This window comes from Microtus pennsylvanicus, chromosome 3 (assembly GCF_037038515.1).
Source record: "Microtus pennsylvanicus isolate mMicPen1 chromosome 3, mMicPen1.hap1, whole genome shotgun sequence".
Lineage (NCBI taxonomy): Eukaryota > Metazoa > Chordata > Mammalia > Rodentia > Cricetidae > Microtus > Microtus pennsylvanicus.
The window spans coordinates 117,324,104-117,349,250 of record NC_134581.1 but is presented as its reverse complement, the minus strand read 5'-3'; the positions used below and the strand labels follow the sequence as shown (position 1 = coordinate 117,349,250).

General features: G+C 44.5%; 1 protein-coding gene across 1 annotated transcript; it reads left to right on the top strand.

Annotated features, from left to right (window-relative positions):
• Positions 1-4,377: 4,377 nt before the first annotated feature.
• Tmem64 (transmembrane protein 64) lies at positions 4,378-24,255 on the top strand. The gene is made up of 3 exons (XM_075966927.1): positions 4,378-5,379; positions 19,989-20,144; positions 22,132-24,255. The coding sequence occupies exons 1-3, from the start codon at positions 4,564-4,566 to the stop codon at positions 22,321-22,323; spliced, it is 1,164 nt and encodes a 387-aa protein (XP_075823042.1). The 5' UTR covers positions 4,378-4,563; the 3' UTR covers positions 22,324-24,255.
• The last annotated feature ends 892 nt before the right edge of the window (positions 24,256-25,147 follow it).

Sequence of the window (25,147 nt, the reverse complement as noted above, 5' to 3'; positions counted from 1 at the left end):
ACTGTAACTACTGTCTGCAGCTCTGAGGACCCACATAGCACCTCACCGTTCAGACCACAGCCTGGCAGGACGTCTGGTTCTGCTAGCACCAATTCTGCCACTGTGTGCCTTCCGTTTTGGCCAGAGACCCAGCAAGAGACTGGCTCTCCAGCTGGCCCAAGTCAAAAAAGCCTGCGAAACCCCAAGACCCTCCCCATTCCTTTTCGTATGTGTCTCTGTTTTCTTAGCTCTTCTGTACTCTCTATGGCTAATTCCTGTCAACGAGTTGCTGGCTCCACCATCTGATCCAAGGCTTATTTTATTAACACAATCTTAGGTTTCACCTGGTGATCAAATATCCCATAACACATACCCATTGTATTGAAGCCCAATTGTGACTTTTTCTCAGAGAAACCCATACTTTTCCTATTTGGGTGTGCTTACTCCTTCCCTCTTGGAGAATCTTTCTATTCTTAATAATTCCAATTTTGCTTCATATTTTTGTTGCCTTGAAAATTGTTTCTTTATAGAACAACCAATCCAAGCTTTTCATGGGTAGAGGTCTTTTGAAGAGAACTTTTAAAATAGTTGCTACTGTGGTGTGGAGATGTGCTCCATTTGCCAGTGAGGGCATCACAATATCTAATGTGCCAAATTATGATGCAGACATTGTGGCAATTAGAACTCAACAGCACGGTACATGGGCACTCCTGTGCTGTGTGTGCGTGCGCACACACATACACACACACACACACACACACACACACACACACACCACATATTCAGGAAAAAAGACCAGAATGGAGGACCTATAAGCAAACACACACACAAACACAGCTATATCCACCTAGTTTTTAATAGAAGTGCCAAGAACACACATTGGAAAATGACAACCTCTTCAATAAACGGTGCCAAGAAAAACTGGATATGAAATTAAATCCATGTTTCTCACCCTGCAGAAAAATCTATTCAAAATGGATCAAAGATCTTCACATCAGATCAGAGACTTTGAAACTGTCAGGGGAAAACATCTGACTATGTGAGCATAGTCAAGAGCTCTCTGGAAAGGACCCTAGAGCACAGGAAATAACTCTAAGGCCTGACAAGTGGGACTGTGCAAAACATAAGGAGCTTCTACAGAGAGAACGAACAGAAATCCTATAGAATAGGGGGAAATATCATTGCCAACTGGGTGCCACTCAAAGCTTAATCTCTGGAGCATACCAAGGTTTAATAAACAGTCCCAAATCTTCTGATCAATAAGTGAAGTAATGATTTGAATGGACAGTTCCCTAAGGAAGAACTGTCAGTGGCCAATAAATTGCTTTGCCATTCGTGAAATGTAAATTAGAATCATTCTGAGATTCTCCCTCCAGTCAGAAAGGTGACCATGAAGAAAGGAGAGCCAGCCAGCGCTAGCGAGGACATGGGGAAGAGAAACCCCTACGGAATCCTTACTGCTGGGGTGACAGCTACTAGCGTACTGCCAGCCACTATGGAAATCAGAATGCAGGGTTCTCCAAAAATAAAAAAAAAAAAAACGAAACACAACAAAAACCAACCAAAATCAAAACAAAAGACTGAACCAAGCAAACAAAAACCTCTATACCATAAACAAAAAAACCAAAGAAACTCCTGGGTGTATATACCCGAAGGGCCCTGAGGTACTTGCGTATTCATGTTTATGGCTGCTAAGAAATGGAACCACCCTGGAAAATACCTGGATTAAAAAAAAAGTGATAACGTGTGATACGTATTCATAGGGAATTTTACTCAGATCTAACAGAATCTGAAGTTATGACATTGTAGAATAAGAAAGATGGAACACACTGTATAACGTTAAATAAGCCAGACTCAAGGACAAATTCTGCATGTGCTGACCGATGCAAAACAAGTGTGTGTGTGTGTGTGTGTGTGTGTGTGTATGTGCGCACGCGCGCGTGTGCCCGTGTAATGAAACTAGAGAGTGAGAGGCTCAGGAAAGTGGGGAGGGATGAAAGAGAGATGATTATTGGATACATGAATTGTACCATGAATGCAGAAGGGAATTATTGAGGGGTGGCAGGGAAGGAGACTGTTAAAAATGGGTCAGGGGGGCAGAGAAAGACATTAGGAGAGGTGGAAAATTAAGAACTAATTATTAAAATTCCACAATGAATTTCATTCCTTTGGCTCTTAACTATTAACGGCAATAAACTAAGTAAGTTAAAGACAAAAACCTTATCAGGTATCCTAGAAGGCTAGGTTATTGGGGTTCACAAGACAGTAAAAACGATCTTCACAGTGTCTTCACTTGAGGGACAGGCAACGAAGGGCAAACACACAAGGCAATGCCAGGTGGGGATTGTGCTACCAGGAAGGCAGGGAGCACCCCACTCTTTGGTAGGCAAAGTCATCAGGAATGCCACCTCTGAGTGAGGCCTGCAGAGCTTAACATGAGTAAAAAAAAAAAATAAATAAAAGGGGGCAGGGCTGGGCTTTCTAAGTGACAAGGGTGGCTTCTTCACCCAAAAAAGATCTGCAAGAATAGAACGTGAACAATTTTAAGTAGGAAACGTGCCCATGCAGGAGAGGAGGAGGCCAGTGGGCCAGTGGGTGAAAGGGCAAGGATGAGGTAGGAATGGCAGTGGACGGTGATGTCATAAGCACCTTTGTAGGTCAGGGAAAGATTTTTATATTTTCCTATGAGGGGTTTAGGCTGATCATTATGGGCTGCTGTGTATGGATCAAGGCATGCCTTATCTCCTCTTGTGAAGTTTTCACAATGCTATGAAAAAATTATGGCCAGGGAAGAGTGGAAACACTCCATTACTTCGGTGGCCAAAGCACTATGTTCCACGGCCACAGATAATAGCTTGGGTAGGCACGGCCCTGTGTAGATAAGGACTCATGATCCAAGACTGGCACATCCAGGTCTGCCAGCAGCCCGCGAGCTGGCTGAGAACCAAGGGCTCTGCATCTGGATTATAGTCTCCTGTAAAATGTGAACTGGAGACTAACTCAAGGCTTACTTATGGAGTTGGTGTCATGGTAGTAAACCATGGCTAGAGAACACAGTGGAAAATAATCCTGGGTTCCCAACAACAACAATAACAATAATAGTAACAATAATAATAATATAGAGGCAGTCTTTCAGATTCTTCTCACAAGAGTCTAAGCAGCACAATACTGTCTCAGTTTTCATTTCTTAGAACTATTCTCACATCGCTGAGAAGTGAAAAAGACCTGCCCTGGTAATAACACTCTCATGTCGGTTGTTTTCCTTCCCACTCACAAAGTAATTGAAATTCTTATTCCTCAGTATCTTTCTTCTGAAGATGAAGAACCGTAGGGCTCACGGTCTGGAACACTGATAGTTGACATGCCATAGAGGGAAAGTATTTTGGAAAGTCTTTGCATCCGCATCTAGAAGCTAGTCACAATTCACTGGCAAATTATGTCGTGAAGATGGACCCAGACACAAGGCCTGGACAGACAAGCCAGCCTACCACGCACTGAGAACAGGGAGTGTTTGGTGCACCTATCACCAATTACTTGCCCATAACCGTGGTTTTAACTGCTGTCTGTACCCCAATGCCAACTTTACTAGGAGTGATAGATAACTCGTGTCAATGCCTTATTCGTATTTTCAACCATCTACTGGAATGCCACATTTTGGATGGTATTTTGGGCATCTCAACTCTTATGCGTCCACCTCATTTTTTTTTGCATAGTTATATTTTCCTTTGGTCAATGGCTCCTTATCTACTACCTCAAATAAGAACTCTAAATAGAATCCTTGGCTCCTCACCCTGCTATAGCTGCGTCAGACATCAACCAGTTTACAGCCAATGAAAAGGGGTTCCCTGGTAAGAGGAGCCCTTAACAGAGGTCTTCCAAGGATCTTTTCCTCTGTCGCCAGCACAGAGCCTGACACTCAGCAAAGGACTAGGGACTGAGAAGACACATTCTCAGTCAATTCTCACAACCAGTGCCCTGGGGTCCTAAAAGGCAGAGTTGTGGAGCAACACTGGGAGGGACCTGGCTTTTTGGAAAGGCACGTCTGCCCTTTTCTCAAGTCGCCAGACAGCCTCGGGTGTGAGCGACAGCAGGAGAGTTCACTTCGGTAACCGCTAGGCAGGCGCCAGGAAAGAGGGCCAGCCGCTGTGGCCAAGGGTCTGTGACACGCAGGCACGGGCGCGCCCGGGGGAGCGGGGAGCGCGCAGCCCGGGGTCCCCCTTTCCGCTTCCCGTGGCTTCCCCTCCGCCCCATCCTCCGCCCCGGCAGCTCGCAGAGGCCTCCGTTGCCCTAGAGACCCAGGCCGGGCGTCACGGAGGCGTGGCCAGCAGCCCAGAGATGGCCCCGCCCATAAATGGCCCCGCCCCTCATCCCGCCCCGCCCCCTCGGGCCAACGGGGCGGGCTCTGCTGGCCGCCCAGTCCAGACTCGACCGACTCCCGGCGGGATCGCGTCTTCGCCACCGCGGTCCGTTCCCTCCTCGCCAGCGGACGCAGGCAGCCGAGGCCGGGCGTGCGGGGTTGCCATGGAAGGCCGCCGAGCGGCGGACGCGGCGGGAGCGGAGACCCTGGCCGGCTGAGGCCCAGGCATGCGGAGTCCCGGCGGGAGCCTGCTCCACTCGCTGCCCCGGGCCTTGCAGCACGCCGGTCGGCTGGGCGGCGCGGAGCAGCCGGGCCGCCGGGCACCGGAACGGACGGTGGGCGGGGACCGCCCTGAGGACCGCCTTCCCCGCGGGGGCGGGGCCAGCGCGGCGGCGGCAGCAGTAGCGGCGGCGGCGGCTTCGGGCGCCCTGCTCGGCGCCTATCTGGAGCGCCACGGTCCGCCCGCGGCCTCGGGCTTGCCGGCGCCTGCCGGGGCGTTGGCGGGCGGCCCCGGGAGCAGCGGCGGCAGCGGCGGCGGCGGCGTGGTGATCGGGGTGGCCGAGGTGAGAAACTGGCGGTGCTGCTGCTTCGGCAGCACCTGTTGGTGCCGGAGCCTCGTGCTGGTGTGCGTGCTGGCCGCCCTGTGCTTCGCTTCCCTGGCCCTGGTCCGCCGCTACCTGCAGCACCTCCTGCTCTGGGTGGAGAGCCTCGACTCGCTGCTCGGGGTCCTGCTCTTCGTCGTGGGTTTCATCGTGGTCTCCTTCCCCTGCGGCTGGGGCTACATCGTGCTCAATGTGGCGGCCGGCTACCTGTACGGCTTCGTGCTAGGCATGGGGCTCATGGTGGTGGGCGTCCTCATCGGCACCTTCATCGCTCATGTGGTTTGCAAGAGGCTGCTCACCGCCTGGGTGGCCGCCAGGATCCAGAGCAGCGACAAGCTGAGCGCCGTTATCCGCGTCGTGGAGGGAGGAAGCGGCCTGAAGGTGGTGGCGCTGGCCCGGTTGACTCCCATACCTTTTGGGCTTCAGAATGCAGTGTTTTCGGTAAGTGGGGACCCCCTCGCCGGCCTCTCTCCCCAGATCTGTCTTTTAGCGGCCTTGTGGCCACCCTGGGAGGCCCTCCATCAGATAGATACCCAGCAGAGGAGTCATTGACATTTTCATGGTACCCTGAGAAATGTATCCTATAAATGCATATAACACAGCCCCTCAGAAGACCTGATAAAGAACTGTTTTTCTGGGTGCGTGTGTTTGTGTATGAGTTTGATAGAAAATGAAGTATCCTTTTCACTTGGGCCAGGGGAGGCGGGCAAAGGTAAGTGTCCCGTTGCCGTTGCGTGTCTGAAGCAGCTTTGGCAGCTCTTGGGCACTTGACCGCCCAAGCTTACTCTCTGCCCTGCGTAAAGGCATCCAGGTTTTGATTCAAGTATCTGATTACATGGGGCTGAGGGCCGCTTTTGTTTTAACAGTGCAGGAGACAGCAGTAGACTCCAGTTTTTGGAGTTTCCTAGATTTGTTATTCTTAAAAGTAATTTGCTGTAACGCTATGTAAAAGCTAAGAGTTCTGTTTTGAAATCAGTCGGGCGGGTTAATAAAATGAGCTTCTACTTTTCTTACACCATCTTAAGACTCCCTCTTGCCCTGTTTACATACGTTCTGCTTATTCTGTGTAGATCTCTGTAGTAGCTAGCGTGCACCCGATTTCAGGTAGAAACACGGCTGGTGAGGTCGGGACTAATAGATGGGAAACTTTATGGCTTTAGGACAAATTATTAAACCTATCTGACCTTGTTTTGTCTTAAGACAGGGTGTAACTCTAGCCCAGGCTGTCTTAGAGAACTCACTGTGTAGCTCAGGCTGGCCTCAGACTGGCAGTGATTCTCCTGCCTCAGCTTCCTTAGTTGAGGAGAGCTGATTAAAAGCTTTGACTTCACTTTTATAGTAAAGGGACTAGATGACCGAGTTTCCAGTTTGGTGATTCTAAGCTAGAGTTCACATGCGAGATTCCCAGGTATTCAGCCCCCAACTAAAAGGGAACCGCATGAAGTATTGAGAGTCAGCAGTAATTTGGCCTCGCCTTTCAACTTTTACCTTTTTGCATTGTGAAATATGACCATAGATTTCTGTCAACCTTAGACTACTGTTTAGTTTCCTTGTGATAGTGTGCTCTGTCTCTAGCACAGCCTGCATCTCCCCTCATCCCCACAGAAAGTGCTAACTGCCCTTCTAGGCTCTTTTCAGCCAGTAGCAGTGACTGTACACATCTGAAAGTTGTTGCCTGCAGCCAGTGAGAGAGCACCGGGCTGTCTAAGTGTCTGCTGACCTCCGTTTGTGTGTAAATGAGGGAAGTATTGGACCGTGTTTGATAGAATACCAGGATTACATAAGATACATGTATGCAGCAGAGGCTGGCTTGCAGACCCAAGTTGCATTTTGTCTGCTGTGTGCTCCTGCTATTACTGTCTGTGGTCACCTGGAATAAGTGGTGGAGCCAGACTTTGAACTCTGGCCTAGATAGAGCCTCAACCTATGGCCCTCTCTGTTTCTTCATGGAATATTTTTCAATTGTTCAATAAATCCATACACATTGAGGAAGATATTTATTGATTTACAGCGTTACTTTTTTCTGTCACAGTGTTAAATTTGTAAGAAGTACTTTACTACTAGAAATAGTTTAAGATTATTCAGTATGAGTTTTGGCATTCCTGGATCAGGAGAAAAAGACGACTTTGCTATTGAAAAGGGTAAGAGGGTTTTTATTACCACAGAAAGAAAGAAAGGAAGCCGCTCTTACCCTGGAACTTGTAGAGTCACCTGCAGAGGCAGGGCTTTGGTTCAAACACGCCACCAGCTGCTGTGGTGTGTGCTGCCATAAAATTCTCACACACAAATGCGCAGGATGGCATAGGAAGCCACTAGACAAGGTCTGGTCATTAGCATCATCTAAGCTGGCTTATGGCAGGGGAGGCCTTTTGTTGTGTTTACTCAGGAGTATGAAGGATAGGGTAATGTTGCCTTTAACCTGATTTTCCCCTTTGCCTTCTAGAACTTCATTCTCAGCTTCATACCTACCCAGGCATACTTCTTTTGTTTTCTACTCTTCTCCTTATTGACTTTTGAAAGCACCCCATTCCTCCCCCAAGTTGAAGCTGTTTTCTCATTTACTCGATGGGTAAAATATTTAGCTCAAAGAGGAAGTTAGGTTTAAAGGCTGTGCAAAGCACAGGTTTTGAAAATATCTTTGCTTGGTTCCTGCTGTGTGAACTCCTTGCTTCCTCAAACACACTGTGGAGTCATGTGTGTTTATTAGGTAACGAGCTGAAGGCATTATTTACCTGACCAAGCCAGTCATAAAAGTTGAGTATACTGAACACGGAAAAGGGCTCTCTTTGCTTCTAGATCTTAACCAAATTCTCTAATTATCCTCGTGTGCTAGAAAGAGATTAGCAAGCTGACACACAACATTTGAAACTCTCAAACTAGAAAATAGCACTTTATAGAATCGGTACTTAAGCTTTAAGAAATATAATTCTCCAAGTCTGTATTTACATTTTTCTGTTCCATCATTTTTTCTTGCAAACCGCGAAGCGTCTCCCTCCTCACAGCCTCTTTGGTGAGATCTTGTATAGGCAGGTCTTGCTGCCCATCGCTGTGGATCTCTGACCTTAGAGTTTGCGTGTTGCTAAGTACGGTTCCTGCCCAGACACACACCTGAGATGACTGCTCTTCTTACTGGATTGTCGATGGCAGGCTAAACTAGGCAGCGGTGACAGCCTCCATTTCTTTGTAGGCTAAAAGCAAAGGTTCACTTATTCTGCGTTATGCAGGTATAGGTCGAACTTTGTTTTGGGGAGGGACCCACAGCTTTATGTTGTTTTGACTCTGAGGTTTGATCTGGCAGAGCCGTTACCTTGCACTTGGTGCTGTGAACATGGAACTGTGTTGTGTACTTTCAAGCGTCCCTAGTAGTGATCTCACTCCCCCCCCCCCCCCCCCGCCCTTAGCAAGTTGCCTGCTTCATTGCTTGAGTCCCCTTACCCAGCGTTGACTGCACTCTGAAAGGGACTGGATGGCTGTTCCCCACGTTTAATGATTCTAAGCTAGAATTTGCACTGAGATTTCCAGGTTCTCAGCCCTTCGACTCTTACCATTTCACAGTGTGAACTGTGAGCATAAATTCTGACCAGCCTTGGGACAGCTGTGCCAGGGCTTTGAAAGAGGACTAGATCCAAATACAAGTTACATTGCCTTGCACGTGGTTGCTGAGAACAGTGAATTAATTCTGGACTCTGACGTCTCTTGCAGTGCTTCTCCCTTTTTGCTGGGTCCAAGTTGCCTGGTTGTAACTAACCTCACAGGAGCGGTGGATATGGTGGCAGGAGAGGGGTGGAGCACCTAGTGAAGTCTCAGTACTTCTGGTACTTGGCACACCTTCCCCATGCCAGGCAGGCATTGTTGTCCCTGTCCTGTGGGGGTTTGCGTCCTCACACTTCAGTCCAGCCCATTGCCTCTGCTCTGTCCAGGAACCTCTACCTCAGACCAGCTGTCCCTGCCTTTCACACTCTCCTATCTTTGTCTAAAAAATCACTGCAGCCCAAATGTGATCTGGTTAACACCATCTCTGAATTCCCTCACCCTGAGGATGACTTCATCTACCTTTGGGTTATTTCCTCTCTTATCCTCTATAGTTAAGAGTTGCTATATCTATAGTTGCTGTGCACCTTTTGATGTCATTATTTAACCCCCAGCACCCTTAGAAGCAGACACTATTTAAATTTAGCAAATGAAATCCCTCCTCTCCTAGAAACCTGAGGTCTCACTTTCCTCAGTCTAGTTAAAAAGGACTCAGATCAATAAGGAGGGATTGTTGGTAGTAGGAATAGGAACAAAATTCTTAGAGTGAAATCAGAAGAAATGCTTGGAGAAGTCTGTTCAGACTGCCTCCCCTTCTAATAAACATTGAGCTGGCCTTGTAATAGCCACTCTGCGAGACCCCCCTTGGAGACCTGCATTTTAAAGTTACTTCCAGTAAATGGTGTTCTTGATCCCAGAAGACTCCATGATTGTGGGTTGTATGAGTAGTGAAATTCATAATAATATTTCCACACCAAGTGGCTCTGATGTAAAACTGTGCCACGGGAGTTCCTAAACATCTTTTCTGCTTTAGTCGAAGAAAAAAATAATACGATGTCAAAAACTATATATTCTGTCTTGCAAACAAGTGTACATGGGAAATTTATTTTCACTAACCTTAAATATTTGAAACATATCCATTAACCTTAAATATTATAAGAACCGTCAATGGTAGCGTACATGCCTGATGTAGTTTTCCATCACAGCAGTGGAGACACATTGGTCTTAGGAGGTGGTGTTTCCTGAAGGACAAATGTCACAGACTTGAACCAGACTTGGCCCCAGCGTCTGCTTAGTCATCCAGGGAACTTAGAGTTACTCTTTCGAGATAGACTTTGTGTTGTAAATCATGTTTAGTAATATCTACTACAAAACTGTGATATGTTATGTTTGCTTATTATTTACTATTTCTTTCTGCTCTCTGCAGCCCCGAAATAGGACAAGAAGCTTATTTGTAAACGTTTAACTCTGTCTGCACTGTCTGTAAGGAACACTGGGCACCAGTCTCTCAAGTACACATTACTTATTCAATACTCACACCTACCTTCATTTTAGAGTTGAGGCAGTTGAAGCACAGAGTGATAAAATAACTTGCCCTTAGCTAATGCCTGTTTCAGTTCCATGCAAGAAGCACTGGCTTTCTCAGAGGTTGCTGTCCTTAGCAACCCTGGGCATCAAGAAGCACTGGCTTTCTCAGAGGTTGCTGTCCTTAGCAACCCTGGGCATCAAGCATCTTCCTCCTGCTGTCAGGTGTTGTACAGGATTCTGCAGAGCTGATTACGTTGTCAGACCAAACTCCACCACAGGGTGATTTCATGCGCATGAGCGTTCTGTGAGACTGAGATTCGGGCATCTGTATGTCATGTCTGTTCTTTGCACCCCTCCCTCCCTCCCTCCCTCCCTCCCTTCGTTCCTCCCTCCGGACTCTCTCTCTCTTTCTCTCTCTTTTGTTGAGCAAAGACAACAGTTGTTGAGTCGACCCTATGCCTGCACAGTTAAATCTTTCCGACCTCACACTTGGTGGAAAGACTTTAGCCACGGCTGCTCTATATTCAGAGCAATAAAAGGCCCACCAAGCCTCAGCTACTCTGCTGCAGTGGGAGAGAGGCCTGTGAGTTTTCAAGTCCATCCCATCTTTTCAAGACAGAACTATTTAAGCAGAAGTAGTATGTCTTGTGTGTAAACAAAGTAAAACAAAGTAAAGGAAGCAAATGTAAAAACACCAAGCGTCCGCCGTCACGCAGTTTTCATCATGGAGTGTCTCCACGGGGCACCTTCAAGGGTTGACGCTGCCAACTCTTCATTACTCCAGCTGCTAGCATGGAGTCTCAGACAGTCAGAAGCAGCCACTGAGAGACTCTGCTTCTTTATTTGATTTATTCTGAGTGAGAGACCAGAGAGCCTGTACTGACGGAACACTGACGGCCAAAGATGTCATTATAACTTAAAGCAGGCATAACGACCCTTGAGTATATTCCCCCGGAATTTGATTTATCAAGATGAGTTTCTTTTAGTAATTTTATTCACAGTTGAACTTTCATTTATTACAATTAGTTTATTAAAAATATGTTGGCAAGTTTGTCTAAAGCCATAAATGTGGTCATGTCATAGCCTGGGGACTCTAGGGACTTGTAGTTCTGTGCCAGCTACTGTGTGGCCATGACGAAGTCACTGAGTACGTCTGGACTCCAGTTCTCTTGCTGGTAAATGGTTAAGAGTAGGCACGATCTCCGAGTTTGATTCTTTAAAAGCAGGTATTTTAAGCAGTGGTATAACTTTTTCTAAAGGAATTTATTGGGAGCATGATTTATAAAAAATGTGTTTTCATTTCCTTATGCATAAAGTCATAGACGAGTAAAGATTATGATACTGGTCCTGAGGTAATGTACCACATTATCGTTTATTTCCTGTGAAAATACACTGATTTGCTGCATGTGCGTTGTAGGCCAGAATAGGCGATGGTCCACTTTGGGAGAGTTGGTATCTGCTCTGAAGGGCTGGATAGGGCGAGCAGATTGACACACTGATAGTATCTTAGCCACATCCTCCCCCTTCCTGTCTCTCTGTAGACAGCAGCTGGCTGTTGATGGTTTCCTGGAAGCTCGTCTCTTTTGATGCTCAGCAGTTATCTAACCTACCCTCTGGTGTCTGTCATACACAGGCTTGAGTCCCAGGCATCTCCATCTGTAGCTCAGAGCAGTATGAGGGTTAATAACCTTCCCGGAGTGAAGACGGACGAAAGTCAAAGTAGAGAGATATGAAGGCTGTTTTCACGTGGGTTTTCCCTTTACAAAGTGTGTTTGTTACTGAGAGCCTAAAATGGACAAATCAAGAAAACAGTGCTTAGCATTTTTGTGCTTACTTTGCTTTGTAGTTACTGCTCTGTTTTTCTAACGCGAGTTAGTGTTGTAAATGGTTTTTGTGACCTTCTTTTGCTCAGTGTGCTGCGATGTGACTTTTTGACCATACAGCTGGACCTTACACATAAACGTGTTGGACCAGTTTTTGTTGAATGCATAGGAAAAGTCATCAAACTATGTAAAGAATTTTCAGCTTGTGTCCTAGAGGTTATATTTAATAAGGTTGCACCCCCCCCAAGAGCAGGTGCTATGTGTTAATCAGGCTCTCAAATGGCCATTGTTCTCCCCATCTCAGAAAGAGCCAGCGCTATGTGTTAATCAGCTCTCAAAAGCCCATTGTTCTCCAGATTGCTTGGGAGCCATTAGGAGCACTTCCCACTTTAGGTATGATTAGATTGTGATCAGAAGACCAAGCCATTTCTGTCAGTAGGATCCATTTGTCCTATCTGATAGAATGGGCTCCCCGGGAGTCCTACCTTTTTCTAGTAACAAGATTTTTCTCAGGAATATCAAGGTTGACACTTAATAGAGTATCTCAGTTTTGACGCAGAAGTTGCTGGAAATACTTTGTTTCCATTCAGTATCCATCCAGCATGCAATTAGTAGGCACCGACTATGTGCTCGCTGCTGCTCTCGATGCTGCCCATGAATGACTGTAAGTCAAAGCCTAACGACCCGAGGTGTGAACATGGAAGACACACATTCTAGTCATGTGTGTAAATTCTGCTGGTGGTGAGTTTCTAGGCAAAATGCTTTCTGTTGCTAGGGCAATGGTTTATTACAGTGATATTTCCAATAGTTTATTACAAGTAAACTTTTCTTTTTAAAAACTCCTCAGGCTGTTTGTAGATATCAACCTTTACTGTTTCGATATTTGTAAACAAACCAGTTTTGAGATTGATACAACTAGCCTCCAGTCAGTGTATGTTTGTTTATTAGATATTTACATCCTAGTCTAGGAGAATAAAGAAAACCAGATAGATGGCTTTCTTCACTCAGATTAGTCTGGGCCAGGGACACACACATTGTGATACCTCAAGTTGCTTCTGGTGTGAAGGGCGAGGACTGTCCACACCTGCTGGGAGCACTTCTTAGTCTTCCAGTGTGAGGGGCAAGGACTGTCCATCCCACCTGCTGGGAGCACTTCTTAGTGCTGTGTTTGGGTGTCAGAATTCCTTCAAGGAATCTTTGACTGTGCAGCAAATGACGGTTGCCCTTGTCAAGGGAGTGGGAAGCTCCTGAGGAAGGAGCATGGGATGTTCTAGGAGCTAAGAGCATTTAGGTATGGCTGGAGCCAGGAGACCTGAAGCAGCTGATGGCCAAAGGCTAGCCTGTCGAGATGAGATGGAGATGACACTAAGGAATCTGTCCCTTCGGAGACCACAGGCCAGAACTGACTGAGGATTAGCTTTGCCTGTAAGGACCTTTCTGCGGGATTCAGTCCTCACTGTAGAGGAAGACACTGAGTGGGGGAATTTACATTCAGAAGATGATTTAACAAGTCGTAGTAAATAGGAAAGGAGTGAAGAAGAGGGGTGACACCTAGGGTGTGTTTGCTTTCAGTGGGTTTTGTTTTGTTGTTTTGAGACAGGATCTCCTATATCAGTCTTGAATTCCTCGGTAGTGGAAGATGGCCCTGACTTCCTGAGAGCCTCAGGCCTCCACCTCTCTCTCTCTCTCTCTCTCCTCTCTCTCGCTCTCTCTCTCTCTCTCTCTCTCTCTCTCTCTCTCTCTCTCTCTCTCTCGCTCTCTCTCTCTCTCTCTCGCTCTCTCTCTTCTCTCTCTCTCTCTCTCTCTCTCTCTCTCTCTCTCTCTCACACACACACACACACACACACGCCTGCACCCCGTGGACGCCTCTGTGTGGATGATTCCAGAGCTCCATGCATACTGTGCGAGCATCTAGCTGACGGAGCTACACCCCAGTCCCTAGCCAGTTGGAATAGTTTTCTTTTTCCTGAGTGAAAACCACCTACTGCCTTTGAACTCTTTCTCCCTCTTCTCTGACCTTTCTGAAAAAGCGCCAGTGAGAATTGGGGGTTGTCTGAGGAAGAACACATGCTATGTCAGGAACTTCACGAAAAGTAGGAGCTATAGTCCTTGCACTTCTTTGGTCTTTGTAGAGATTCATGATTCCCTGTGTAGTACTGAGTATGTTGGACTTAGAATTCTTGCAATGCCTTAGTCGTAGCTGACAGTGAGCAGCAGTGCAGATGCACCATGCACTGCACCGAGCCCAGCCAGTGTTGACTACAGAGTTACGGATGAAACTTGAGGCCTCTGAGCTCATTGCTGTATGCTCTTCAGTAATTCCATGTCGAGCTATTCTATGCAAAAATGAGAGTTTGTAAAACCCTGTGTGAGAATGGTAATCTTATAAAATGTTCTTATTTCTAGAGCAGAATTCTCAGGACTTATATTCTATAAGAATTCTTCTATTCTGAGAAGAATGCAGGGTCTCAGTTGCTCTCCAGGTGAGTCACAGAAACTCTGACGATGAGAAGACAAACGGCACTTGCTGCTCTTACAAAGGTCCTGGTTCCCAGTACCCAGGTGGGACTCCAGTTTAAACCTGATAGGCTTAGCCAGGCGATGGTGGCGCATGCCTTTAATCCCAGCACTCGGGAGGCAGAGGCAGGCAGATCTCTCTGAGTTTGAGACCAGCCTGGTCTACAGAGCTAGTTCCAGGACAGTCTCCAAAGCCACAGAGAAACCCTCGAAAAACCAAAAAAAAAAAAAACCTGATAGGCTTTTCTGGCCTCTTCAGGTACCTGAGTACTTGTACGTCACAGCCATACACATACACATAAATAAAATGAATATTTTTGCAGTATGTATTTTTTTTATGTCATATGCATATATGTGTCTATCCGGTAGCACTCAGACTCTGAAAAATCTCAATAGATAGTTTCCGTCTCTGACCATAGCAACTCTCCAGCTCACACTGAGGTTGTGGGCTGACATTCCCGTGGGCTGTTTGGACTTGGAGGATCCCTTGGCAGCTGAGACCCCAGGGTACTCTAGAAGGCAATCCCAGTGGCATTGAGCTCGGTGGATTCCTATCTCTGAAAATGAGGCAAGAGGACAGACACTTAACTTCAGTGTGGAGAACGTTAGGGGAGGTCTTTGTAGGAAACCGTGTTTGTTAGAGACTGGGGAAAGTGCAGGATCTGACTAGGGTTTGTCTACATTAAATAAGGGGGAATCTTATCTTCAGTAATGTTATTAATAGCTTAGAAACGGATTGTGTTGTGTTCCCTCTGACAGAGCTGTTCGGCTGAGTGTCTGGTTCGCCATTTGCTTCTCTGAGATAACTCTATAGAAACACTACATGGAAGTGGCAGCACTTTGCCATGATGAGGGTTCATCCTGACATTTTGATAAACTTGGACTTGCTCATGGGCAGTAGTCGTGTTAGGGTTGAGGGTCCGAGTCTGTTCCAATTGCTGAAATCCGTTTAAATTCTTATTTGGATGTTTTTGATGCCCTTTGAATAGCAATTATGGCTTCTGTTCAGAGACAATCCATTCCATTGAAGACTGGTCTGAAAGTTTATATTAGAACATTTTGGAATGTAGCATCAGTATTTTTTAGATTTTTAACCTTTTAAATTATGTGAGTGTGTGTGTAAACTGGTATTTACACCTGAGTCCCCATACCTCTGGAGGACCAGAGAGGACTTTGGGTTCCTGAGCTGCCCAGTGTGGGTGATGGAAACCAAACTAGGGCCTTCTGCACCAGCAGTAATACTCTAAACCACTGGTCTCTCTCTCCACACCCCCTTGTTGGAGGGAGAGGTGCTGCTTGTTTGTTTCTCAGCTGCCCAGACTTCTGAAATAATCACAAAGAAACTGTATTAATTAAATCACTGCTTGGCCCATTAGCCCTAACTTCTTATTGGCCAACTCTTACATCTTAACTTAACCCATTTCTATTAATCTATGTATTACCATGTGGCTGTGGCTTACCAGGAAAAGTTCCTGTGTAGATGGCTATATGGCTTCTTTCTGGCTCCGTCTTCCTTTCTCCCAGCATTCAGTTTAGTTTTCCCCGCCTAGCTCTGTTCTCCTATAGCTCTGCTATAGGCCCAAAGCAGTTCCTTTATTAACCAATGGTATTCACAGCATACAGAGGGTAATCCCACATCCTCCCTCCAATTGTTATGTTTCCATGTGTGTATGTGTATATGCTAAGCATGTATGTGTATGTGTATGTCATGGGGGGGCAGAAGAGGGCATTGGATTCCCAGAAACTGGAGCTACTGGAGTCACAGGCTTCCTCTCCAGCCCCCTCATATTTATTTTAAATATAATTTTGATTAATTTTATGTAAACCATTGAATAGGATTTTTATCACTCATTTTTGTCGTGTTTTTTCATTGTACACATTTAACACATTTATTCTAAAGAAGGACCCTCTTCTATGAATAAACTCCCTGGTTCTTTTTGCGTGTGTGTCTTGGTCCTCTTTGCTAAGTCTGCTAACAGGTTTCATCTTAGTGACTCTTAGCATCCTTAGTGCTCACAATTCTCTGGCATGTGTCTAAACAATCCAGAATGTCCTGCCAACTGCATTAATGTGTCTGTACTTTGCCTCCCACGCTGTCTGTGTTCAGACTTTTCCCAGAACACCTGCCTCCCTCATGGTACCCAAGTTTGCTTCTCATCCCATGCAGATTTTTGTGTCCATCCCTACTGCTGCATTTTCCGCAGAGTTGTCCCTTGGCCTAGACTCTCATACTGATTCTGATTCCTCTGTGCACTTCAGTGTTCTGCACTTAGTCTGTCTCAAGGCTCCTGTCCTGTCTGCGTCTGAGGTAGTCGTGTGTTATGTGTGTTTCCTTTAAGGATAATTGCTGTGTCTTACTCTGTATCTTTCAGCAAGTATCAGGGCATCTTGTGTGGACAGTTACAGGCTCAGTGATAGATGAAATGAATTAACAACTTGTCGCAGTAATGTTCTGTCCAACCGTTCAACCCAGTGCTGCATCTCCTGTTCGTTTATGACCTCACAATTATTGTATGTGTTTATGATAGTCATAAAGCAACTGTCTATACGTAGCTAAACTACTAGAGCTTAAAAATAGTTTTAAAAAGCCTAATATTTAAATAGGGGTATGATGATGTTACTCTCAAAATATAGGCGATTAGAATTAGACTAATAAATACATGACACATGGATTAATTAGCCAAACTTCAATAAAACATATTAAAGATGTGAGCACTTGTTTAAAAAATTCTGGATAAGGATAGGGAATATGTAGATCTTCCATCAATATCCAGATTTATTGTAAAATTTAATTTAGTTCTTTCAATAGCAGGATGATCAGTAAGAATAAGCAGTGAGAATGGATGTAAATAAAGTGAGTAGTGTTGACAGGAACAGGACATTTGTAGAGAAGTCTTGGTGGGCCAGTGTGTAACGCTAGCAAAATTAGTCACCGGGAAGAGAAAGGAATACATCCACACATTACCTTTAATGTGAATATATTCCAAAATTACATAATGGTGAATATTAAAAAGGAAAACTAATAAGAAAACAATTAAGAATACAAGCAAAAAACTCCATAAAAGTAACAGAAATAGTGTTTTCCCACAGTGGTGTTTGGTTATACGTTTATGTTTCTCTAAGATGAACATGAACCAGGTACTGTGGTGCCAACTGCTTGGAAAAGTCTGGGACGGGAGGAAAGCTGGAGCCCAGCATTTGAGTCTGCCTGAACAACATCGTGAGACCTCGTCTCAGAATTTAGGGTCTGGGGACAGCACCGTAAGAACGTGTGACACATAGGATACATGGAAGCAGGTCCTCTCTGTGTAAAGGACACTATGAAGAAAAAAAATTCTGAGAACAAGGGGCAAGTACAAACAAATAAAACCATCAAAGAACATTAAAAATAGTCAGTATAAAAAACCCACAGTGCAGATGGTGTCAAGGTAAGATATAAGTTTTCCTTATCTCCAAGATTGTCATTTATTACAGTTAATGAGCGTGAAGGACACATTGTGACACACATTATTACTTGCAGTGAATATGTAAACCTCTGTGATTGATATGCATCGGTAGGTGCTTTCCTCGTGATCTACCCTGAGGTAGCTGAGATGCGTATTTCTTTCTGTTTAACAGATCACTTCAGAACTTAGTAGTGTTGTCAGGGGGTGAGGGCTTTGCAGATTTGCTCTCCCATAGTTCTACAGCTGGTGTGAGCCAGGCCTATAACCATCTTGAGACTGAGAGCCCACTTCGGGCTGGACCTTTGCTAGCTCTGGCTACAGATCCCCATTCCTTTTACACAGAGCTGCTTCTGCACTACAGCAGCTGGCCTGCTGAGGTGTGACAGGTGGAGACCTTCTCTTCATTTTATCTTAGAAGTGATTTCTCATTTTGTCTGCTAAAGTCTGTTTGCTAAGAAGTGAGCAGGAGGCAGCCCATATTTGAGGAAAGAATTGCCCAGGCCATAAACACTGGAAATTAGATTCTTTTTTTTTCTAAACTTTTATTCAAAAATTGTGAACATTAGGGTTAAAATTCTCAGCACCCACAACCAGGAAACTGGCCCCCTCAGACCAGAAGCCTGGAGGCTCCCACTGCAGACTTCAGGGAGGGGGGGGGTGGCACTGAAGGGTGCTCACAGGGGTAGATTCTTTTTCTTTTTTCCCCGAGACAGGGTTTCTCTGTGAAACAGTCCTTGACTGTTCTGGAACTCAAGCTGTAGACCAGGCTGGCCTCGAGCTCACAGATCTGCCTGCCTCCACCTCCCAAATCCTGACATTAAAGGTGTGCACCACCGCTGCCCAGCTGGGAATTAGATTCTTGGGAGTGTGCTGACTTCCACTTGTTAATATGCACATGCATTCACTGTGGCTTTGTGTAATAGGCTCCCAAACCAGGACATGGAGACTTTGTATTAGTTATAAAGGCTCAGCCTTATCTTAGCTCTTATTTTAATCTTTATCTACATTTTGTCACGGGGCTTTTTAGTCGGAGACTGCTTGTTCATTTCTCAGCCTCGAATAATAACACAGAAAGTATATTAATTACAATATTGCTTGGCCAATAGCTTAGGTATATTTCTAGCTAACTCTTACATTTTAAATTAACCCATTTCTATTAATCTATGAATCACCACGAGGCTGTGGTGCTTACAGGTAAGATTCTGACTGGCTGCTGGTGGCTTTGTCCTTCAGCATCTACATGATGTCTCCCTGACTCCACGTACTTTCTATATCTCTGTTCAGATTTCCTGCTTGGCCTTACTCTACTAAGCCATTGTCTAAAAAGCTTCTTTAATAACCAATGGTAATGAAACATATTCATAACATACAGAGGGGAATCCCACATCAGGGATCCTTCCTCCCTCCCTCCCCCATCCCTTTCTCCCTCCTTCCCTCCCTCCCTTCCTTCTGTCTCACTTTCCTGCTTCTTGTGCCTGGTTGACTGACAGCTGCTTGGCCTCTGGTCCCAGTGTGTCCTTTTCTCTTTTCTCTCCTTTCGCCTAGATTTCTCCTCCTACTTAACTCTCTGCCCACCAGCACCACCTGTCCGTCCTGCCTAGCTACTGGCTGATCAGCTTTTTATTCGACAATCAGGTACCTTAGGCAGGCGAGGTAAAACAAATGCACCACATCTTTACATAACTAAACAAATGTAACACCCTTACGTAGTTAAAGTAATATTCTGCAACATAAACAAATGTGACCCATCTTTGCCTAGCTAAACAAATATTCCACAACAGCTTTGTGGATTTATTTTTTAATAGCAAGAAAGCAGAAATTATCACCGACACCAAGGAATACACACTGCTGCTGTTTCTGCATTGAGAATGACGGAGACAGTAGCGACTCCTTGAGTTCTCAGCCCCGCATTAGACTGTTCCAGCGTTCCTTGGCTTCAGAATATGGTAACTCCATTGCCACTTACTAACTCCATTGATGCTTACTTACTAAGACAAGACGGACTCAGAGAAGTTTAGTGATCTGTGTGTGGATTTTATTTATAGGTAAGAAAAATGGGTTACTAAATGCTCTCTTTTAATAGTAGTAGAATAGAACAGCGAATCTTTGTTTATCGTAAGTTTGGATGCTTCATCCATGCTCAGCTCTCCCCTGATAGAGACTTGGAGAGGCCATGCTGTGACTTTGTACTTGGATCTGCTTCTAGATTGCTGATCTTTCCTTACCCAACTATCTGATGGCGTCTTCACTTGGACTGCTTCCAACCCAGCTTCTCAACTCGTACCTGGGCACCACCCTGCGCACAATGGAAGACGTCATTGCAGAACAAAGTGTTAGTGGATATTTTGTCTTTTGTTTACAGGTGAGTCTAAGGCCAGGGGTTGCCCGGCTCTCCCCTCTGCATTGATGATTTAAGCCTGGTGTTTCCTCACCACCACTGAAGGATTGTTTCATTGTAGATAGTTTGATATTTGGATAATAGTTCCAATTTGTGGACTCCTAGAAGTACATAGATTTGGACAGATGTATTGGATATTTCAAAATGAGAAAAAAATCATAAAAATAAGATTTTTTTTTACAAAGATTGTTTTTAAAATCACTGCAAGTCAAATGCTGTATCATGACTTTGTATGAAAGCTTTGCCTTCAAAAATTTTTGTAATATTTGACATTTAAGAGTTGGTTTTTATCTAAGTTTAGAAATTTTGTTTTGCTTGCTTTATTTACATGGATAAGAATGCTAATCACATAATGTTAAATTTTGTGTGTGTCATGCCTACAGTGTATTATGTGTAGTTTATTCATTTCAAAGTACAGTGAAGATTCTGGCATATAGTGCATTTTCAAGGTTCCTTAAGATAAATTAAGTATGTATCTTGTCGTCTTTCCTAGAAATTAGAAATATGTCTAAAATATTTTAAAAATTCCGTGTTAGAGTAAAATTCCTCACTAGTTTGCACACTTTCATTATTGAATTTTATATTTTTATGCTGTCTTTGTAGATTACTCAACTGCAATCATTAGTGCTTCCTAAAACTATAGAACCTCTCTTTCCCATAATTTGTTAACCCCTTTGAGTGGGCTTATTGAAGCATAAAGTACATTACAGAAAGGAAAAGGCACGCAGTTCTTAGCTCAGGCATTTATAAAGACCACAGCAATGCTGTGGCTTGGCCTTGGTCTCAGCTGCAGCTCAGGTTGTTTCAGCAAAGATTTCATGGGGAGCGGGGAGTGGTCATGGTGGTGCCATTGGCAAGGGAAAGGTGAAGCTTAGGGTACAATTAATAGAGCAAGTAAGCTTGACAGATTCTCTCCGTGCTAGAAATGAGCCACAAATAATTTGCTTTCTGGGTTTTACAGCCAACAGCCCGAGGAGAGCCAGCTCATTGCAAAACTGAAACATTCTCTATTCCTGTTCTTGTCTAGACTTCCAGCATCTCTCCCTTCTTGCTCATGTTATGTTTCTAGTCTCTCTTTCCAGAACTCCACTCCCACAGAAGTCCACGTTTGAATTGTTTTGTATGTGTTAATGTATGGTCAGAGGTACCACAAGCAGATGGCTAACACGGCTTCTCCCGTGTCCAGCCCCCTACACCTGAGCTGCTCCTTGTCAGCTTCCTCCTCTCACGTGTCCTCTCCCGACCTCTTCTCTGTCCTCAGTAGACCGCCTCTTCTTCCTGAGGGTCAGGAGCCTCCAGGAGAGCTGTTTCTCCTTAATCTTCTCCCATACCCAGCCTGCTTTCCTATCAGTGACGGAAGAGGCGCTTGTGTTTGTGCAGAAGTCTTGTTCCTCTGCCCCCTTTCATTTAAAAAGAGAAACTTCAGAGAACTTTTATATCCTGTTTGTTTCTTTCCTTTTTTCTTTTCTACTCCATGAGGCAAAGAAAGTGCATGCCTGCTGAGAAAGCCAGTGTCCCCTGCCCTGCACATTGGCCATTTCCTGTAGCTCCTGAGTCTGTTACTTAGCACAAATTCAGTGTGCCTTAAACAGATTTAGCATCTTACACAGCCTGTAACACAGATTCCGCTAACATTGTCTCCATTTCTTTACATGGCATTATAATCTACTAAAAGGTCTCAAAACTTTTAGTTTTGCAAAAATATATGATATTTTTTTAGGAGAAATAAAACAATTACAGTATTTAGAAACCTACTTTTCTAATGCCCAAATTAGCATTTTATTGAACAGTGGCTGCTCAGTGTTTGGCAAATAGCTATTTAAAACGTGGCTTGCTACCTCCCCCTCTTACTGACCGGCTCTGTGAAGCTCTGTTCATGCCACTATTTATTGAATCCATGGCCTTTACTTCTGTGCCTTGTCGGTAACGGCTGCTCTGTTTCTCCTTACAGATTGTTATAAGCATAGGCCTCATGTTTTATGTGGTCCATCGAGCTCAAGTGGAACTGAACGCAGCTATCGTAGCTTGTGAGATGGAACTGAAAACCTCTCTGGTTAAAAGCAGTCAGCCCGATGTCAGTGGCTCTTCCTTCTACAGCAAGAGGACACTCACGTTTTCTGGAGGTGGAACCAATGTTGTATGAGTCTTACAAACTGTGGTTGTCAAGAGCCAGTGTGCTGTCCAGGCCTAGCGGTCACGTCCCTAGTGCGGGCACAGTGCTGCTTGCTTATTGTGGCACAAACAAAACTGACTAGTTTTTAAATTGCACAATTTTCTAAAAGCAAGAATCATTTTCTGGGTCTGTCAATGTAGAAGCCGCTCCGGCTGCCCCTTGTTAGGCCTGTAATGCCTATAGTGTGCACTTTAGTGTTGTCGAATTGCATTATTGCTGGGACTTAGGGACAGAAATAACCAAGATAGTTCTTTCTGTTTAGTATCTTTATTTATAAAGCCCATGGATAGTTTTCTGCATCCGTCTTCAAAGGAGTAAAGTCTGCAGTCCTGCACAGATCATTGCTGGATGCTCTTGGCTTAGGTGGTCTTTCCAGAAGGAGGAAACTGATGTTTCTGTTTTTGTTTTATTTCTGTTGTTGTTTTAAGCAGGACAACTTTACTTCATTTTCTTTGCTTATGAGAAAATAAGTGTATTTCAGTTGAATGTATATTATCAAGCATTATATCATTGTGGGTCTTTACACCTTTTCATATAAGCTTAAATCCTACATTGTGGGACTGAAGTGCTCTTAAGATTCCTTTTTGTTTCCACTGTGTTATATGCAAAGCAAAAGGGAACTGATTTAGTGGGTGGTGGCTCGAAAGGAGAACCCACATGCTTATTTCTTTATGTTGTTCTCACCCGTTAGACCTCATCAAAGGGCTGTGTGATTAGCACTCTTACTAAACCATTTTCCCTTTTTATATTAATAATTAGGCTTTGAAATAAAAATTATCCCTACAAAATGATGGGCTTACCATCTCTGAAGTTGTTGTTCTGGTGGCCTTGTTTAGTCAAAACTCCTTGTTAGAAAGAAACGAGCTTTAAAATCATGTATATAGTTCCATTAAAGTTCTTATATATTTGTCCCCATAGTCTTCAGCTTTAAAACTATAAACATAATTTTATCACAATGCCCATGTTTGTGTTCTCTGCTGCATTATTGCTGTTTGATTTGGGGCTTTGGTATTCCTTTTCCCTGATACGACTCAGGAATTCTGAAATGTGAAATTCTCTGTTCTTTTTCTCGTAGCATGTGTGTTTACTGACAGCACTTAGGACTGTAGAACACAACAATCCACCATGGATTCGTATGGCGTGCATTCACTATTCAGCCTCATTTGAAAATAGTTTAATTATGAACTCAACCATTGGTTGATTTGGTTACGAATGAGATTGTAGAGATACAGGAACATTTTCTGTTAAGTATTTCATTTTTCTGACTTTTCCAGCTCTCAGAGCTCTCTCCTCTGCCTTTTCTTTGCAGTAAAACCTTTGCCCTGTTTTCTGCTGACCTACAGAGTAATCCTTTGTAAGCAGATTTTTGTAGTCTTATGCTAGAGATGAATTTGATCATGTTGATGTACAAGATTTTACCCTCTTCAAGTTGTTTTCTCCCCTTACTTATGCCTCTGAGGAGCGAGTGGCCTTGTTGGGAAGCACTGGTCTATGGCTCCCGACTGGTAGAAAAATAACTCTGTATACTTTGAGTCCCTGTTGCCCATTTTGGTTTTAAATTTTGTTTTAGTTTGACCATCCCAGTAAAGAAAATATTTAATTTATTCTTTTAGGGAAGACTTAGCAACATTGTGTTTACCATTAGTTATTTTTGTGTTAGAGGAATCTTTGTTTAAGATCGCTGTTTCCTACTGTGTTACTGTTCATGTATTTTGAAGTGCATTCTATTGACTTAGCGTCTGTGACTTGAACAACTTCACCAAATGAGTGTCCTTTGGTAATGAGTTCTTCCAGATGTTAACACTTTCCTTGGACTTTGTATTAAATATGTAAAGGTTAAAAATACTTTTCTGTATTCTGCCAATCATAACTTTATATAATAAATCATCAACTTTTATAATACTATGGACTGACGGTTTCTAAGCTACCACGCTAACTGTACTTTCCCGGGGTCCCAGTACTGCCCTGTCATTGTGACATGTGCAGCACAGCTCTGCCGTGGTCACTCTGTCCCTGACCTTTCCTGTTGGGTGCCTACCCCCCGCCGTATGTCTGTGTGCAGTGCGTGTTCACAGGAAATGGAATGCTGCAGTCTGGAGTTGCTCTCTATTCATCTGGAGTCCACCTAGTTTTCAAACTGGTGAGAGTTTTGTTCTCTTTTCCCTGAGATTGCCACTTTGACAAATTTGCATTACCTCTTTCTAAAACCAAGTTTATACTTACTGTGATTTTTATGTCATTTTTATTTGATCCTCTGATTTGTGAATTATTGAAATCTGTACTCTTGATGGAAAGTCCCACCATCAAGTCTGCCGTTAGAATGCTCATTTCGAGTTTGTGTTTGGAAGTGGCTGGATTTGCAGAGTCAGCCGTACTCACTCGGATGCTCCGCAGCCATCTGCTCACGGCCACGGTGGCATCCCCCTTGTGTGTGACTGCCAACAGTTTCCTCCTGCAAAGCTGTGAAGGTCAGTGTTTGTTTGCCCTCACTGTGAAGGAACTCAATGGTTGAGGTGCACACTCGTCCCCAGCATCGTCTGTATTTACCTGTGGTGGCGATTTGGACCCTTCCTGGGGAAGTTACTAGGACTTAAATTTGTTGTTTGCAAGACTATATTTCCGGTTCTTGAAAGCCATTTGGCGTGTGCCACGTTGGTGCAATTAAATCCTTACTGTGTGGCAGATGCCGCACACAGAGAAGGAACATTTGAGGAGAAGAGGTTTATTGTGAAGCTGGACAACTGTAACTGGTTGACGGCCTTGGTGCTGAGATTTTGTTCCAGCTGAAGGTTAC